The sequence below is a fragment of the Manis javanica genome, chromosome 14 (assembly GCF_040802235.1).
Source record: "Manis javanica isolate MJ-LG chromosome 14, MJ_LKY, whole genome shotgun sequence".
In the NCBI taxonomy this organism is placed as follows: Eukaryota; Metazoa; Chordata; class Mammalia; order Pholidota; family Manidae; genus Manis; species Manis javanica.
Genome location: NC_133169.1, coordinates 3,746,772 through 3,765,761, shown reverse-complemented (window position 1 = coordinate 3,765,761; position 18,990 = coordinate 3,746,772). Strand labels below are relative to the sequence as shown.

At 47.7% G+C, this 18,990-nt stretch overlaps 1 protein-coding gene across 4 annotated transcripts in view; it reads right to left on the bottom strand.

Moving 5' to 3' along the window:
* The window catches only part of LMX1A (LIM homeobox transcription factor 1 alpha), a 149,703-nt gene that overhangs the window by 34,503 nt on the left and 96,210 nt on the right, over nucleotides 1–18,990 (bottom strand). For all 4 annotated transcript variants that reach the window (XM_073221257.1, XM_073221258.1, XM_037023938.2 and 1 more), the window contains exon 4: nucleotides 15,621–15,853. In XM_073221257.1, coding sequence (XP_073077358.1) covers nucleotides 15,621–15,853 — 233 coding nt within the window. The remainder of the gene's footprint in view (nucleotides 1–15,620; nucleotides 15,854–18,990) is intronic.

Below are 18,990 nucleotides of genomic sequence, written 5' to 3'. Positions count from 1 at the left end.
GGTGCTCATGCTGAAAAAGGGTGACAGACTTCTGGGAAGGTGCTCATGATGGTTGATAGAAACCTCTGAACTTATGCTCATAATGATTTTCTCTAGTTTTGCTATCATGACTTAACGTGGGTAGCTAAGAAGGGAGATAACAAAATTGTCACTTAGGCAATACCTAAGAAACCCCCTTTCCCAGCCATTTGCTGTCTAGACAGCAATCAAAGTCTTAACATTCTCCCATGAACTTCTTAAGTTCCACTTTTCCTGGTGGTGGGACCAGCCCCACTTGTAACACAATAATTCCCTGCATGGGCTGAGAGGAGTGGAACCAATAGGCTTCTCACTGTCCTGTCACATTGTCCACAAATCATCACACAAACATAGAATGATGAGTTGCCCTTCCAGCTGCCCCTTGGTGGAACGTGCTGAGAGTCAGGACAGCATCAAAACATGTAGGAACTTGGAGAATGTCCAAGGGCTTGAGCCCTTCCCATTGGGAATTACATGTCCGGGTCCAATACATGTGGCGACTTCACAGAGCTGGTGAGGAAACTGAGTCGCAGAGAGCTGAAGGAGCTCGTCCGGGACCACACAGCTAGCGGCAGCCCCAGTCCAGGCTCCCAAACTCTGGGCTTTTCCTACACCAAGTGCCATCATGGGTGGTGGGAGGAGAAAGCCCTGGACAATTCTGATTCAAGCTCCTGTTGAGGTGAACAACTCAGGGTAAAGCTTAACTGAACCACTGCCTGAGGAATGGGCTGTTCTTTTTCTCCCTTCTCTACACACTTCAGCATTTCCTAAGAATAATGACATTCTTAGGGATACCCATGGTACACAGCCATAACATAGTACATAGCCATCACCACAGCACAACTGTCAAAATTACAAATGGACATTAGTACAATACAAATTCAGATCTTCCTCAAATTTTGCTAATTGCCCCTCTGGGGTCCTTCTGGTCCAAAATCAAACCCAGGAATCCACACTGCAATTAGGTGCTGTGTCTCCTTAATCTTCTCCTGGGACAACCACTGTTTACTTTCGTGAGCCTTCACTTCTGTCAGTGATTGGGTAGGATGTCTACCAATTTAGGTTCGTCTGATGTTTCCTCGTTATCTGTTTCACGTTATGCATTTTTGGCAGGAACCCCAGGGACGATGTCGTGGAAAGGGCTATTCCTGTGAGCTCTGCACCGTCAATCTAGAGGGTTGAGCAACAGCACTCTTTACATTTGCTGATAAGAAGTTTTCTAAAGTAGATTATTCTGTTCCTTCTGGTTCACTAAGTAGAGTTTGCAGACATAATTAGTCTTTTTTTTTGTATGGTCCTTGATCTTTCAGGAAGTCCTAAAGGGTACAGGTTGAAACCTAAGCAATTGCTTTATACAACTGCACAGGCGGAAAGCACAGGAGGTCACTTTCTCAAAGGTGTTGCTGGAAATAAATCTTTAATATGAACCTATATTTAGATTAATTCCTTATTTATCCTAAAGGCAGACTTCAAATGACATATTCTACCTCACTGAGAGTTCTGGTTAGTTGGGTTCTGTGAACTTACATTTGGTGCAAAATTATAGTTACTGTAATTATATCTAAATAATCCTTTTCTCCCTACTAAAAATGACACAAGAGGCATTTTTACTTGTTCGGAAAATGATAAATTTTAAAGCGTGTACCCTGAGAGTTCTAGCCCCTCAGTTCCTAGTACAAGTTTCTCCCAACTTACTAGAATCTTAGAGATCACAAATCTGACTGGAAGTTTGCCTACATAGACTGCCCAAATGGAGGGAGAGCCACACGGTGACTGAAGCCAGTATGTTGTGGATCTGACAAAGCGCTCTTAAGAGGCATCTCTTAGACGAGGAGAAGGAAAATCATCTTTCTGTTGTCCCACCGACCCTTGGGCATATCCAAGGTCAAAGAAAATGAATAGGCTTGGGGAGGGCCCTGTAAAACCAACGTCTATGGAACACGGTGTAGGGGAAGCTACGTATACCCTGTGCTGGTGCAGCAGGGGCCTCAGATGAGGGCATGGAGAGGCCCATGGGAGCTCTGACATCTCGGCAGAGAAGCACAGCCCTGGCCTGAGCCCTTCTCATTGGGAATTACATGTCCAGGTTCAAAGACCCAGGGTTCATCAAAGAGAGGGAGGTATTTCTATTCCTTTGCTCAACCTAGTAAAACTGCCAGAAAATGCAAGCGTGTGGTTCTACCAGCCTCTTGAAGGGAAGACCAGGTCCCCCTGGGTCTTTCTTACATATAATGTGGAACAGGCTCACAGCATCCCGAAGAGCTGTGAGGCACTAGCAGAGGAGTAGTGCGCAGTGAACACTTCCTGGAGCTTTTTTCAGGGGAGGAGGCACCTGGGGTCATTGCTTCGTCTTCTTTTGGGAAGTTGCATACTTCTGCAAAGGTGACAAGCTCCCTAAAAGTCCACAAAAACTTCAAACTCAACATGGCCCAACTGAGCTCATCCCTAAATAAATAAACACAATCTGAAATAAACTGCCCCATACACATAAACTGAAACAAATTCTTGTAGAAAGTGCCAGAATCAATGTCACATTCCTGCAGGACGCGTTCCACTTTGCAGAGATTGTGTCTGGTGTCCTTTGTCCCTCCTTCAAGCACCTGAATTCCCTCTCGTCTCATCCCAGCTGTTAGCTCGGGAAGCCAGCTGCGGTCCCTGCCGCACTGTCACAGCCTCACACCCAGCTTCTTAGGCATAAGCAGAGGACACTGTGGTGAGTTAGGACGCTGTCCTTGGAGTGTCACCAGCTTGGCTTTCCTCTCTCCTTCACCAGTGTGTGGAAAGGACATTGACAGGACCAGCCGAAGTCCCTGATGCTTATGTATAATAGTGAATTCTCTTTACTGAGCACTTACTTTGTGCCAGTCACCGTGATAAACACTACGTATATCATCCTGTACAAGCCTCACCACAGCCAATTTTATAAGAGAGGGAAGGGAAGCTCCAAAGCTTAGCCAAGGCCACCAGCTCACAGGTGGAAAGACCTGGAAATTAAATCCAGCTGTCCATCATCCCAAAGCCTTTGTTTTCAACACCACATATTAATAAAATCACTGACTACCCCTGTTCTCATCAATCTCTCTCTTCTGTAAAATAATTTAAACACTAAGAATACACATTATAAAATCACTGTCAGTTTATTCACAGACAATAATGTATTGGTTGCTGACAGATTCAAGTGTGTTGAAGTCCCTCTGGGCTACTGAGTCGGGATCTTCCGTACCTTTATGTTCCCTGGGGGATCAGTCTGAGGTTGGTCACAGAGGACAGGCTCAAGTGTTGCCTGAAGGAATGACATTGGAGGGGGTGATATTAAAGAGACTTGTAGATGGCTGTGTGTATCATTTGTACCTTGGAATCAGAGTTCAAAGGAATTTCAGAAGCTGTTTTCTCCAAGCCCCATCTGATGCTTACACCCTTTCATATCCACTCATTCACCATGTGGTTGGGGACAGAGCAAAAAATATGGACGGAAGGCTGCATTAGTCAGAATCTGAGGTGGGTGGGACACAGTAGAAGCCCCACCATGTCACAGGATTATTCTAGAGTGAAAAAAAAATGTTGGGAATCATGGCATAACACTTCAAGGCTTAATTAATCTTTGGGTCCACATGTCCCTTGGTGGAATCAGACAGCTCACAGCTGTCCCAGTGTCAAATTTACATCAGTTTCTGTAGATGAAGGTCACTAACAAGTACAGGTTCTTACTGCTCACGTTTGGGCTACAGTCATTATGACCCGTATCTGGTGGGCTCTGCGGCTGCTCCCACTCGGTAGTTCTCAAACCTTACAGGGCAGCAGACTCCCCGACTGCTGGAATGTCTGATTCAGTAGGTCTGAGAAGGGCCTAAGGATTCACATTTCTAACAAGTTCCCAGAGGATGCTGGCACTGCCAGTCCTGGGATGTGTTTGAGAACCACTGTTCTACTTGATGTTTGTTTCTACTGTTTCGTTTGCTTTCCCACAGCCATGCAAACCCAGATAACTGCATCAGTGGAGACACTGATGAAAACTACTAGTTCTAAACCCTCAGCTTTCCTGTGATTCTTGAAATCACCCTTGACCTCGCTCCTTCTTGGACCCCAGACTGTGTTCAACTAAGTCCCATCAGATGCCCACATCTACATCGTCCACGAAAACTTCAAACTCAACATGGCCCAACTGAGCTCAGTATCTAGATCTCTCTGAACTTCCTGTCTCTGCTTGTGGTTTCATCATTCAAGCCATTTACAAACCACAAAGTTATCCTTGACTTCAACTTTTCTTCCTATATTTAATGTCATTTAATTCTAGAACCTAACCTCCTCTATGGTAGCTGCTTGCCCTGTTTTGTTCTCCATAGCATCCCCAGTGCTTAGAATGATGGCTAGCCTGTGGTAGGGATTCACTGGACATTATATAAATAAGGAAGGAATTCCCTGAAATCTTTCTGCTCTGTGCCTTGGCTTAAGCCTTCATCTCCTTCCTGGAACCCTGCTACAGCCTCCTGTCCCCGCCTGCTATATTACCCGCATTCCAATCCAATCTCCATACTTCTCCGTTGAAAGCACAAATTGAGTAATATCGCAACTGTGTTTACAAACTTCTGATTAGATTTCCCATAACCATCAGAATATATCCAAGTAAAATGCACAAAGCCCTTCATTGCTGGGCATCAATCTCGCCATTTACCAACACCAGGATCTCAGTGCCCCAGAGGAACCTTGCATCCCAGCCCCTCCTCCCATGCCCAGATACAACCCCACTTCAGCAACTCTGCACACATGAAGCTACACCATTCTTTCTAACGACATACTCGTCTGCCCTTTCGCCACCTGAAAATGACCTGCTCTGTCGAGACACAGTCAGTGTCCGTTGTGAAGCATTTTCCAGATAGTCCCCGGTCCCTCTGCCCCAAAACATACATACACACCCTAAGAGGAATTACTGATCTTATCTTGACTATGGCACTCTGTATCTCTACTATTACATACATGCATATTCTATTTTATTACAGTTTTCTTTTTATTAATTTATTAATTTATGACAGAAGTTTCTCACCCACTGAGAACCCTAAGTGCTTGTAATACAGGTTGTTTGTCCTTCTTCTTATAATCACTAGCATCTAACCCAGAATCTGACAGATAGGCCCTCAAAACATTTGCTCAACTGGCCTCAATTTAATTTAGTTGGCATCAGTCGGAGCAAGGTATAAACAAACAGCCAGCCATTGACTTAGTGAGACTAATGCTCCGAGGTCTTCCCCACACAGGCCAAACTGAAAACAAAAGGAATGACTTGGGCAGGCCCTTCATGCAAGCAGGAAAACCATTTGCATTTGAATGATAGAGTGAGGATTTTCTGCTTGTTGATGATTCTGGAATTTTCAGATAACGGCTTCAATTCTTTGATTCTTTCTGGTACAGAGAGTAGGCCAGGAAGTTAATCTATCAATCATTCTCCAGGCAACTTTCAACGAGTTCTGCTGAACAGAAAAATTCAATTGAAACCAAGCTTTTCGAATGCCAGAATGCAGAGATAGAACGGCCTGCAATGAGCAGTCAGCCCTGTAAAGAGCTCCTGAACAATGCCAGGAGGTGTTAAGTGGCTTTCCTGCTATTTAAGCAACCTCACATCTGGCTGCCATCTATTGATGCCCTTGGAATTCTCTGGTTGGGGCAGGAAGGAAGGAGGGGGCAGCGAGACTGTGCAGTGATGTCCGCAGCACCCTATGCATGAATCCCGGAGCAAAACTCAAAGCAGGCCTCCCCGGCTATGGTAACCAGGAGACCACAGTGCAGGTGGCCGGACTGTCTGTCTCCTTCTGAGAGCATGTGCCCGGGTGCAAGCATGGGGGTGAGCAGGAAGGTAATCTCAGTTGCTAAAAAATCAACAACATGCCCTCTCCCACCCCACACACACCCCCACCCCCACACACACACCCAAATCCCCAGCACCTGCTTGGAAAGCCCTGTGTCCTCTGCCCTCGTCTGGCCCAGGGGAGGGCCTGGTGACTGCTGCACTGCTTTTAATTAACTCCTGGTGGCGACGGGGCTGGGGCCCTAATCCCGGTGCCTGACGTCACCGGCCAGGACAGTGACCCCGCCGCCACCGTGCAACCCACCCGGTGGGAATTAAGGGAAGGGGAAATGCTAGTACACTTTTAATTGGAACCCGGGTCCTCCTTTCAGAGCACATGTTTACTCAGGCTGGGCCTCGGAGCTCGGGGAGGCTCTAATTGAAGCACCGGCTTTAGAGATTATGGGCACATATGGCCCTGCCGCCTGGCTCTAGCCTTTCTCATCAAAGTGCCGGCCAAGTGCGCCCTGCGCAGCCCTCTGATGCCGCTAGGCCTCCAGGGAGCAGCGGGAACGGGTGACACGCGGCGGCAGGGTCCCTGGTGACAGCATGGCCCAGAGGAACCCGGGTGACAGTGTGGCGGGATGGGTCCCGGGGGATGAGCGGCTGGGAGCCTGCTCCCTGCACCCCAACCCCAGGCACCACTGAGTGTCTGGGGCTCCCGCCTGGGAAATAAACACATGGGCTGCGCAGGGGTGCGGGTCAAACCGATGTGCCCCAGCGCCGGGGGAGCTGTCACGGGCTGATCAGGCCCACCTGCCTCCTTCGCCCAAGGCCCAGAGGGAGCCTTGTGGGCCTGGCTGGGGCCAAGCCCTGGCCCGGGGAAACCGGAACGCGGCAGCCCGGACAGAATTCCTTCTCCCCATCTGTCCACTGTAGCCGGTACACCCCCCACCGGCCTTCCGTGCAGCTCGGCACCCACACCACCCAGTTGCCCCCACCCCCACCCGATTCTCAGTGTATCAGGAGCCACCAGTGAACGGAATACAGGATACTCAGTGCAACTGAATTTCTGATAAATGATCATTTTTATATCGCAGGACACATACTTACACAAATCTTTCATCGTTGATTGGAAATTCAAATTTCATGGGATTTTGGTTTGCTAAATCTCATAACCCTGCTCCTCTAAGGAAAGAGCCACCTTCTGTTTTAACAACAGAATTTCCCTGATTCAAGATCAAAGTTCTGCAAAGGGGAAAGAAGGTGACTGAGGTACCCCAGCTCTTCCCCCCGAACTTCGCCCTCTGCTGAAACGAGGCTTCTCAGCCTTGACCACGCACCAGTCTCCCCTGGGCAGCTTAAAAAGAAAAAATAAACAAAAAACAAAAAGCCCAGGCTGCACCCAGACCAACTGAATCCTAAAGGCTCCTTCCACAGGAGCCCGAAGTACTTTTAAAAATAGAAGTAGAATAAGTCTTACAGGTTGATGGCTCTGTAGAGCAGCCTTCATTTGAGCGTATACTCTTGTTCACCTACGGATCTGGTTATTGACTGTCGCCCTCCACTAAAACATGAGCTCATATGACAGCAGAGTTCTGAAGCCACGCCCACACTAGGCCTGCTACGTCATCGGCACTCAAAAATATTGTCTCAGTAGTCAAATCTCATGTATTTCTAGATGTTCCCCCACTGCCCAGATGCAGTCCTGGCCCAGTGCAGGTGCTCAGCTAATTCCTACAGGTGGAACCGATGCTCAGCTGGTCCTACTGCTGCTTTGGTACCCTGATGGGGTCCTAAGAAGCAATGCCTGGACACTTATCCTGGACAGCAGCCTGATGCACCCATCCCACCTGGTGCACCCACAGACATGCAACTCAGAATCCCTGCTCAGAATTACCAAGAAAAAACAACCATGCCTCTGCATCCCAGCATGTAAGCCTGGATCTGGACCGCTAAGAATCCAAATGGTTCTTCAGTTACGCACTTTTCCACATGCTCCTACAACCGAAAAATACCCAAGAGTATTGCTTCTCAGAGGAAGCCGCACCTGCTTTGCCACCAGCGCTTAGTAAACTGGACTTGGGATTCCTTCTACATCGCCGATGCCGTGGCTCAGAGAAATACTGGAGGTGATTCCTCCTTTCGCTCAGTATACTGTCGGAAGCACCTTCAGGTCCATCGTGAAACCTCTTGATTGGAAATCTAAAAGTTGATGGGCTTGGCTGGAATGTCAGGGCAAGAAAAAGTGTCTCCCCTGCACCTCCTCCCCCACATTTACTACTCGACAGTAAAGGAAACTGAGTCTGTGGCCATTTTGCTCAGGTAATGAAAGGTCAGACTCAGGGGTCGGCTCTGCACGGCCAGAGACTACACTCCTCACATTCACCAGTCATACTGCCAAGTCCTGCCACTGTATCCAAAAGGGACCTAATATAAAGATGACTGAACAGAGACACCATGTCTTACCGCCACTGAAAAAACAAATGAGTGTGTTTCTCCTGATAGTAGGGTTATGACAGACGGTAGGACATTGCAGATCGGTCTCTGGAAGCCTGTGAGAAGTTGTGATGTGTGCTCATCTACTACACTGTTGTACTTCCATTCATTTAATTAATGAGGGTTGTGGGCTGCACAGCTGATGACTTTCATCTGGACAAGGAGATCAATTCATTTTTCCTACTACTATCAAATAACCACAGGAACAGAATAGAAAGTGGTTGAGTAACTGTAATAACACAAAACAACAACAGTCCCTTATGTGCACTTTTAAAGTACCTCCACATTCATGTGCCACGTTGTCTTCGGTTCCTTGAAAGCTTCCTACTTCCTTAAAGGAGATGCCCGTGAGAAGCACACAGTGACAGTGATTCATGATTAAGGAAGATCTGGAGGTTAGGACAGAGGTGAGCTCGCAACGGATTTGAAAGGAAGTATAAGCTCAGTTCAAATCACCTTGTTGTCATTGCTTTAATTACATGTGAAAAAAATCATCAGTTGGGGTCCCTCAGGTAGGAAGCCCTCCTGAGTACCTGGCAGTGACTTAGCCGGCCAGAGAGAGTGTCAGGGAAACATGAGAACAAAACGTGAGGTCTGTTTTAATACACATGCACATTTTTATCCACTAGGGAACCCAGAACAGTGCTTAACCATGTGGGCTCTGGAGCTGGACCGAGTTTGAGTTCTGGCCCTTTCAATGACTGCTGTAGGACCTCAAGCAAATTGCTAATTTTTCCATGCTCACTTTCCTGCTCTGTAGAATGGGAATGATCATAACATTGCCTTCCACATCAGCTTGACGAAGTTAGCTGATTCCTGTGCAGCGCTTAAGGCAATGATTTACGCCGAGGGAGAGCTGGATAATTATTAACATCATCGGCATCATGCAAAAGTCACAGTGATCGATTGTCCATTTGGCCCATTTTTTTCTTACAGGGATTGTGCAAGAGAAATGAATGCACACAGCACACTATTAAGATTAAATATGCTCTAAAGCTATCACACTGGTTTTAAGATGTGGTTTTCATCAAAATTATTAAGTGTGAGCACATATGCAAAATTAAATTACAGTCATGGAAAAGAGACAAGGCATTGTCTGAATCTGTACATTGCCTGTAATTTTTCAAGCACCAAAGATAAATTCTGCCTAACTCACAATTATAGCAAAGGCTGAGTATCAAGTGTCCTGACTCAGTAATTGGTAGAATTAAGTTCTTATTCTGGCTTATCCCTGACTCGAGTATCCTGTGTCCTTATTTCTCCATCTATATATGAAGACAAAACAAACACACTAGAAGACATAGGTTTAGAGCAGAAAGGAAGCCCTGAGCCTCAGACTGCGGGCAACAAATAATGCTGGTAGTCAATTTCAAACCTGATTCTGGAAACAACCTGGATGGCTCAGGCAATTATAATTGCCTCTTGCCTGCTACCCAGAGATGCCAGACTGATAAACCAAAAAATATCCATGAAGACCTCTGTGCTAGGGATGATATAAATATGTGTGCTTTTCATGTTTCTTTTATAATAAAAACCACAATAAAAACAGATAACAGTTATTGTGAGTTTACTCTATGCAGGGCGCTATGCCAAGTCTTGGGGGCCAGATGATATCGTCCGTGTCTCTGCTCTCATTTCAGCACCTGACACGTATGGGTACATGTAGAAGATTTAAACATAGTTATTGGCTTGAAATTTGAGGAATTCCTACCAATTCCAAAGCCTAGGGATAGGTTTGTAAGTAATTGCCCTTTGAAGCAGTATTCTTCGGATTTCAGGCCATGATCCATCAAGGGGTTATGACATTAAAAGAGTGAGCTAAGATAAGAGTTAAAAAATAAATAGAACAGGAAGTGCCCCGTAGGAAAGCAGAGAGCTGATGGAAGTGCTGAATGAAACTCTCATTTCATACACACACATACGAATGTGTATAGTAGGTCATGATACAAAATGCATCTTTTACTGAGCTATACTTAAAATTTTCTAGAAAATGCTGTTACAGAGGAGAATATTTTGAAAACACTGCTTTATAGGAAAACAAAATATGATTTAAGTATATTTCTTAACAACTACAATATCAGAGTATTTTAATACAAACTCAAGGTTTGTTTTGAAATGACTCACCCCTTTGTTTCTTAAAGAATGACAACACTCATCTCCGGGCTTCGTCCTTTTCCCCAGCTCTCAGCCCCTTTATATTCCTAAATTCCCCTGACCTTAGGAGGTTGACTTGAAGATGTTTTCCTGAACTGAGTTGTTCAGTATTTACTAAATCCTCTGCCCTTCTTTTTCTGAAACTAAAACACAGCATTTAGCACAGAGCCTGATACAGTGTGGGTGTCCATAAGTTTATTTCAAAATTTTAAAAGTTTTTAAAAATAGCTGCACAAGACACTCTCAGATGATTCCTGATATTAAAGGAAATGTGGCAATAAGAGGTAGAAAGTTAGGAAATGCAACCTAGACCAGCCAGGAACCACAGTCACCTCCAGTCAGCCCCCGAGCCTCCACCCCAACCCCAGGTCAAAAAAATAATAAGTCGTGCGTCACATCAATAGCATAAGAGGTCCAGGGCATGTCATAGCAATACCACTATGCAAGACCAGACCACACGTGGAAGATTTTATCCCCTTCTTGGGTGGCACATTCTCAAGGGAGTATAGTTTTTTGCAGATACAGCACAGAGCCTCTGCTAAGGGACAGTTGGAAGACTGGGGAGCAGTTGAAGAGGAGAAGAGAGGACCCCGGGAGTATGAGCATCTCCGTCTTCACCTCCAAAGGCTGCCACACATCGGGGAGACTGACTTAACATTGAGAAACTAGAGTCAAGGCTGAGGCCGAGGTCATACATGGAGACAGACAGTGGGGCTCAGTGCAGCAATTCTGACAGAGCGTGCGCTCAGGAGCTCCCCAGGATCAGAGACATTCAAACAGCAGCTGCGTGGGCTTCTGGAGGCATCTGACCCGACAGCCTCTAATGCACCTACCACATGCAAGAGCTTGGGACTCCCTGGCCAAAGAGAAGAAGGCAGGAATAAATGTCACCAGGTCTCTCCTGGACACCCTGGGCATCTGAGCAGCCCAGTAAACCCAAAGAGAGCAGTCTGACTCCAGCTACAAATTCCTTTCCTCTTCTTGAGAAGCAGTTTGAGGCTCCTGGCAAAGCAGGAATCAGGACACAAGAGGCTTTTCCGGCCTCACCAGAAAAGAAATCTAGCCTCTGAGTATCTCCTACATTTGGTGTCCCATATAGTTGTAAATGTGTCACATGCTCTTGTGTAAGTTGGAATAGTCAGCATCATAAAACCTTAGATTCTGGAATCCTAGACTGAAGCAGCCCTAGAGGTCCCTGGCCCGGTCTTCCACCAGCAAGAATGAAAATGTTTCCAGGAAGGGGGCCGAGTCGGCACCTTGGCTGGACACAGTTCGAGCTGGTATTGCACCCAAAGCTATCATTTTGCCCCTGGTACATGAGTCTGCACCCTTGGGTGTGACTCCTTGTATCTCCTTTAGCATTATTTTTACAAAGTTAAATATACTGAGGTTCTTCAGCTATTCATCATTTAACAAGCTAATCCCTCTCCCCAAACTCTCTAGTCTGTCAGTGACCTCCTAAAATGCAACATTTAAAATGAGCCCAAATATCCCAAATGCGCTCTGACCAATGTGAAAAAAAAAAAAATGGGATACAGCAGAGCGTCAGGGGTGTTCTAGTCCTACTAGCGCAACATTCCTTTTTGCCCCTCTTGACTTTACGACCAACTAAAACCCCATGTGAAATGCCATCAAAACAGGCCCCATTCCATCTAAACACTATGGAATTTTGGAACCCAGCGGCTAGATGTCATCTTGCTGACTTTGTGCCAGTCCGTGAGCTCGTCAAAATCTTTCTGAACATTGAGCAGATCGGCGGCCACACCAGTGTTCCCCTGTCAGGTTTGTGTCACCTGCAAATCGAATAAACCTGCCTTCTGGGTCTTCATCTAAGTCATTGATGAAAACGTTAAAGATGACAGGTCATTCGATCATCCACTCGGCAAATATTTACCAAGCACCTATGCTATGTAAACCGCCCAGGAGAGAAATGAGAGGAGAAAGTGTATCTGTACTGGAACCTATCCTAAAATCGTTTGTTCTCTGTAAGCCCCTGATATGAGGTGGACTTCTTCCCTTGAAGATTGGATTCAACTCATTAGGTACTTACTGATCGCTTAGTCTCCTCTTGGTGTCACGCTAAGCTTTGTTAAGAGAACAAAGGAATTAGAAGCCAAAGCTCTTCCTCTAGAAGCTTGTCCTCTAACTACTAAGGCAGGCTTTGGCACACAAAATTTTATGATGCAAGGCAGGCAACATTTGCATAATTACCAAAAGGTGCACGAGCAGTACAAGCAATATATTTGATTCTGGTTGAGACTCTCACGTCATCTCACTCAAAGCTGCGAAAACAGTGCAAGACTTTTAGAACTGAAAGGGACAAAAGACGTCTTTTAAAATCGTCATCCCCTCCCACCTCGCCAATATTGGTTTCAGCAAGGGAGGTTCTACCTCCTGAGAAGTGTCACTCTTTGTTAGCTCTGGGACTTGGAGTGACACTGTGACATTCCCTCCGTTGAGTGGAAAGTGCTTGCCGTCACCTTTCTACCTACAGTGTAAAGTACCCAACAGTTTTGTTAAGTAACTGAATGGATTCTAAGTCTGCTCTCTGAAGTTAGAAGAAAAACAGGTCTGATCGAACCCTTTGAAGGCAATGTTTACATCCTCATTTAGTGTTTCCTTTTCTAGCCTAAATATCTATGATTCCTTAATCTGACATGGTTTTGAGACCTCCTCAGTCCCACACCATCCTTGTCATTCATATCATGACTCCATCCCTGGCATAAAGCCAGCCCTTAAAATACATCTACTGAATGAATGCATAAACGAATAAACCAGAAAGCTCCACTTTGTCAACATCAGCCTCAAAAAGAGGTGCTCAGAACTGAACATACTGCTGAAAATGTGGGCAGAAAAGTGGGCCTGCCACAATTGCCTTGCTCTGAACATATTTCTGTTAATGCTGTTTAGCTCCAGTTTTTTCTTGTCTTTGCATGGGGAGGATGGGGCCAGTACATTAATGCCTCCTGCTAAGTTTGTAGTCCATTAAAACCTGTAAGTCTTTAACTCAGGGGCCAATTGGATAAGTGGGTAATCAAGCCCCACACAGCCATGTACCGAGAAAGGCCGAACCATAGCATTTACTTCCATGTGAGTAAGAATGCTATGTCCCTCTGGGTATGCCTGTCGTTTTAAGGTCACGCTGGCATTCCGATCACCATAGCACCTAAGCCCGTTGGGAATTTGGAGATTTTGCAATAATTCTGGGAAGGAGGCTTAAGTGGGTGGGCACAGCAAGACACCTAAAGGGACAGACTAGGTAAGCGGACCTTCTGAGGCCAACCAGAGGCCGTAAGCTTGGTTTAGAATGGGCCCAATGACCCCGGAAGGAGAAGGAGATAGTCCACATGTCAGTGACAATGTTCTTGCCAAGGAGAAATTTCCCTCAAGACAAATCCAGGAAACGGTAAGCCCAGCAAGCCCGACAGGTGCTTACAGCTTGCGTAAGCCTGCAGGCAGGGTCCAGCAGGACGGACTGACCGGGAGTTAAAGGAGGCAAATCCCAAGGGCTGTGGAAACGGCGACACCAGCAGCTACTTGTTAAGCTCCAGCGTTACTGAACACCAAGCTTCTAATATGCACAATCTCTTCTGCTCCCCCAAATAAACCACTAGAGAGGCACAATTATCACTAATTTACAGTTGTAGAAATTGAGGCTTAGAGAGGTTCAGAAAGTTGTCCAAAGCCACATAAATACACATGGTACAGCCAGGGCGAGGCCACCTACCCGTCTTCAAAGCTCTCCTGCTCCAGAATCATGTTTCCTGGGTCATTCATTCTTTAATAAAGATTCCATCAAGCGCCCTTGGCATGCCAGGCGTGTGCTAAGCCCTGGGATGCCGGTAAAAGGATACAGACTGTCCCTCACGGGCTTAGTTCTCTGGCCAAAACAACAAACAACCAAATAAGCAACCATAATAAAGTGGGATCCATGTGGCAGAAGTTAAGGTTAAGTCGCCCAGCACGAGGGAACAAGTCTTTCTCAATAAAGCAGCCCCTGGGGAGAAGCTTAAAGGATATGTTAACCCAAGAGCTAGAGGGAGACAGTGAGGGAATAAATGTTTAAGACGTGGAGTCAGCGGGAGACGCCAGCACGCCCTGGAGTCCAACAAGGCTGAGCCAAGTGTGGGAGGGGTCGGGGGCTCCCGGGCGGCTGAAGACATGGGCACAGGGAGATTGCAGAGGGCCTGGTAAGCCGGACTGAGGGGTTTGGAACTCCCCTGGAATTGGCCATGGCCAGAACTGGTAAGTCTCATGGATGTCACCTCACTGGATCTCGCAGATTCTTGGGGGAAAGGGAGAAGGCCTGAGACAAACACTGCCCTGTGGAGGCATTCCGTGCTGGCCTGGGACAACTTTAACTGAATTTCTCTGGCTTTGTGCTCTGTAAGATCTCTGAACCTCTCCTATCTCCTCTTTCCCCCTCTCCAGGCAGGGAGGGTAAGGAGTGGGTGGGTGGAACAAATATATTCTACTTCCTTTCTTTACGGGACCCACCAAGCCTTCGATAGATTCTAGCTTTTTTACTTGTCAGATGAGGAAACAAAGCTTAGGGCAGCCCGGTGGCTGGCGGACTGAATTCCTGGTTCCAGTTCATGCTCCACTGAATAGTATTACGTATCTATACCCTAGCAGGGCTGCAGGGCATGCAGGGCACCTCCTTCTCCCTGGACTTTGGGTTTGAGCAGTGAAACATGAGCGGACAGGATATGGGCGGGAGGCTTGAAACGTGTGTATATGGCAGGGGATGCCTTCCTGGCCTTCAGGAGATCACGTCCTAGAGCGGCGGCTTCGCAAGCGTGGGCTCTGGAAGGAATCACAGAGCAGGCTTGACCTGCCCTACAGCCTAGAGCTACGTTCGGTGGAGATGAGCAGATTCCAGGTTCCTTGCCAGTCTTCAGCCTGAAGCAGCGTCACTCCCTTAACCCAGACCCTTGTGGATATGTCAGCACCTGCGGTTGTGTGCACGGAGCTGGGGGGGCGATCTGTTACACAGCAGCACCGGGGAAATTCCTGGCTGATGAGAGATTGCCCTGAGCGTACAGAGAAGCTTCCTGGAAGGCAAGGAGCTGCCCTGCCTGGAGCTAGGAGCGGGTGGCTAGCCCACTGCCACCCGGCTCCACACCCCCGCCCAGCCCCCCGCAGCCCCTGCCTGCTGGACGGCACTCACCGGAGTCTGACGCCGCTGGGCTCACCAGGCTGAGCAGCTCGCGCTCCTTCTCGTAGTCCCCTTTGCAGAGCAGCTGCCCCTCCTTCAGGACGAACTCGTCCCCCTTCTGGAGCTGCCGCTCGCAGACACAGCAGCAGAAGCAGCCCAGGTGGTACACGCTCTTCTGGGCCCGCATAACAAACTCGTTGGGCGCGATGGCCTCGAAGCAGCCCCCGCATTTGACGGCAAACAGCCTGGAGTCAGGGGAGAGGAAAGCGAGATCAGTGAGAAAGGGAAACTTCCAGAACTGAGACAGAGATCCTTAGAATGGAACACACTTCAAATCCAGATGATTCATTCCCTGACGATGTTGAACCAAAGAATTCAGTTGAGTTCCTCTCTCAAAGGCACTGGAGGAAGTCTGAGCTAATGCCCAGGGCGTGTTTGTTGTGGCATATAGGCTGGTGACAAGCAGGATGCCCAGAACTCCTGGGGGAGCTTATTATTTAAACAAAATAACAATAAAAATGTCCAGGCCCACTCCTATCCCCATGTAAGAGGATGGGCCCAGAATGGGAACTTTTTATAAGATCCCCAAGGGCATTCTGCTAGAATGACACTCATTGATATTCAGCCTCTGTCTCAGGACTTAATTTATTTCACTTGTTTTCAACAAGTCACAAAGAGGGCATCTATCTATGCAGAGCCAAAGCAGTAGGTACTAGTGATGTGAAGGCGAATAAAAGAAAATCACTTCCAGAAATGAGGTCAAGCTAATGGAAAAGCCAGAAGTGTCCAAATAATTAAAGTAGAGGGCCAGGGGTGCACGGAGGAGGAAACCAGGACCTGGGGGGGAGAGAGAAGGGGACATGCAGTTCATTACGGATTCAGTAAGTCCTGGTCAAAAGCAAGACGGGAAGGCAGGTGGGTTGACTGGCATTAAGGAGTGGGAGACGGGGTCCCCAGCAGAGGTGACAGACTGTGTGAAAGCCTGCAGTCCTCCAAGTCACGGGCCGAGAAGCAGCAAGCGAGGTGAGGCGCGACAGGACCACACCTCCAGCTGTATGTCATCTGGCAAATAATGGGATTCTTGAGCAGCTTTTAGCAGGATGAGAGCCCTGCTTTAGGAAAGGGGCCCTTTGCAGTATCAAAGGTGGAACAGAAATGGCAGTAGAGAGATGAGTGAGGGACAGCAGCTGAGTGGTGACAAGGGTCAGAGAGGAGGGACAGAACCCACAGTTTGGAAGTAGGAAGCATGGAGGTCGGTTCCCAGGCTCCCAGTGGCCAGAGCTGGGGACAATAATGTCACCACTCCTACACACACATTTCTGATTTCCTACCTCTGGGCCTATCGATGCCCTTCCACCCTCCTGCAAAGCGCTTCCTGCTCTGGGTAATCTTCCTGAGTCCAACCTGCCCTTCAGGACCAAAGGTTTCCATCTTACCCCTGAATCTTGCCCTGACCTCCCCCACTCCAGTCTAAAGCAACTGCCCCTGCTTGGAGCACGTTACCCTGAACTGTCTGGGGTGGGGGTTCACTCGGTAGTTACCTGAGGACGTTTCAAGACACAAGCAATGGGATCTGGAGGCCTGGGCTCTGCTGCCAGCTATGCCAATGACCATTTGCAAAGCCTTGGGCAGGCTGTGGCTCCCCTTGTCCCCTACCCTGCTTCCGTTCTCTAGCTGTTGACAAGGGTCAGAGAGGAGGGGATAGGCTAGACTATCTCTTACAGCTCCAAAAATCCTATGCCCCTTGCTTTCTATTGCTGACTTAAAATATCTTAAACTTGCCCCACTATTTAACTTTCCCCATGTTCACAACTTATCTGACCAACAACATATATTTCAAGAACAAGGCCTGTGGAATATTTATACACCCCACAACCCCCGCACTTGGTAGATACTCAGTAAAAGTTGATTTGATGTGACCCGTGGTTCTAACTTGTTCAACCTCTTCTGAAACCATGTAAGGAAATTGCTGAGCACAGGAGCTGGCACACAGTAGGTTCCCACTGAAGGTGACTCTTTTCCTTGCCACCCCAGTTTGGGGTAGTTTATGAAAGACTACAATTCTTTTTTCTTTTTAAAATTGAGTCATGATACCATAAATGCCTTTGTCAAAGCGTATGGTATTAGGACAGAGATAATATACCCAAAAGCGTCTCTGGGGTCCCTTCATTAGAGCATCCATTTTTCTATTTCCAAAATAAAGAGTTATTTTCTTTTTTAAAATAGTAGCACAATGGCAAGGAGGGTCTCTCATAAACACTCTCTCTGCTTGTCTCTGCAGAGCAAGGGGTCAGCAGATGCGAACGGTCAGGCAGTGTAAGGGATAGGATGGTGACAGGACAGGGTCAGAACGGCCAGAGGAAGCATGCAAAAGCCCACACCCTCCCCTCCTCGCCAAGACAGACAAAAGCTGACTCGGAGCAGATCCAGGCCCCTGGTGCCACCGTGCTCTGCCAGGGAGCCCACCTTGGCAGGAGCTGGGCAAACAGTAGCTGAAGAGCATTTTCCTACAGACAGACCAGCCCTCCAACAGCCCGAGTGTGGTCACCCCACCTCAAACGCTCATTCACACCTTCATTCTCCCATTTTTTTTCTCCTTTTCATTTGCTCTTTCATTTATTCAGAAGCATCCGCCATGCATCACTCCATCCACTGTGTCTCTCCACAGGCCGGGGAGGCAAAGAAACCCCCCCACACACTCCCAGCAGCAGACACCTATGTGACAAGTCTGTATGGAGTGTGTGTGAGTGGCAGGCACTGTTGCTGGAGCAAAATTATGGAAAACCAAGCCCCCAACCCCAGGCAGCGTACATGCTAGTGAGAGGGTCGGCTAGCACATGAACGGGCACGTAAATAATGTGACCTATCGAGATTTACCCGTGGGAAACTGAATATATGAACAATACAAAGCCATCCCAATGAATATAAAATTAATGGCATAAAGCTGCTATAATGTTTCTGTTTAGAATGTTTATGATGTTTCATCGTTTCCCAGCTCTGAGTCTGTCCTCGCTCACGACTCCAAGTCTATGCACATCTTGGAAGCTTTCTGGACGGAGGGCAGAGCTTAGGAGGTGGAGTAAGACCGCACTAAGTTGGGGACCCAAGGAGGCATTACCCACAGACTGGCACCAGAAAAAGAGTGCCTTTCAAACTCTTTGGGTGGAGAAAGCAAACGCCTGGGGAAGCGCATGGAGCCGCCTCCCATGAATCTGCCAGGGAGGCCCTCCCAGGATGAGGCTGGCCTGCAGGGGCTCCAGTGCGGCTTCCCGCAGCCCAGGTCTCGCACTGCACCGATCCTCCTGCCCTTGGCCATCGGGAGCCCCTCAGGGATGCCCACCCTGACGTGCCCTCCCTCTGCCTCCCAGCTCCCGAAAGAGGG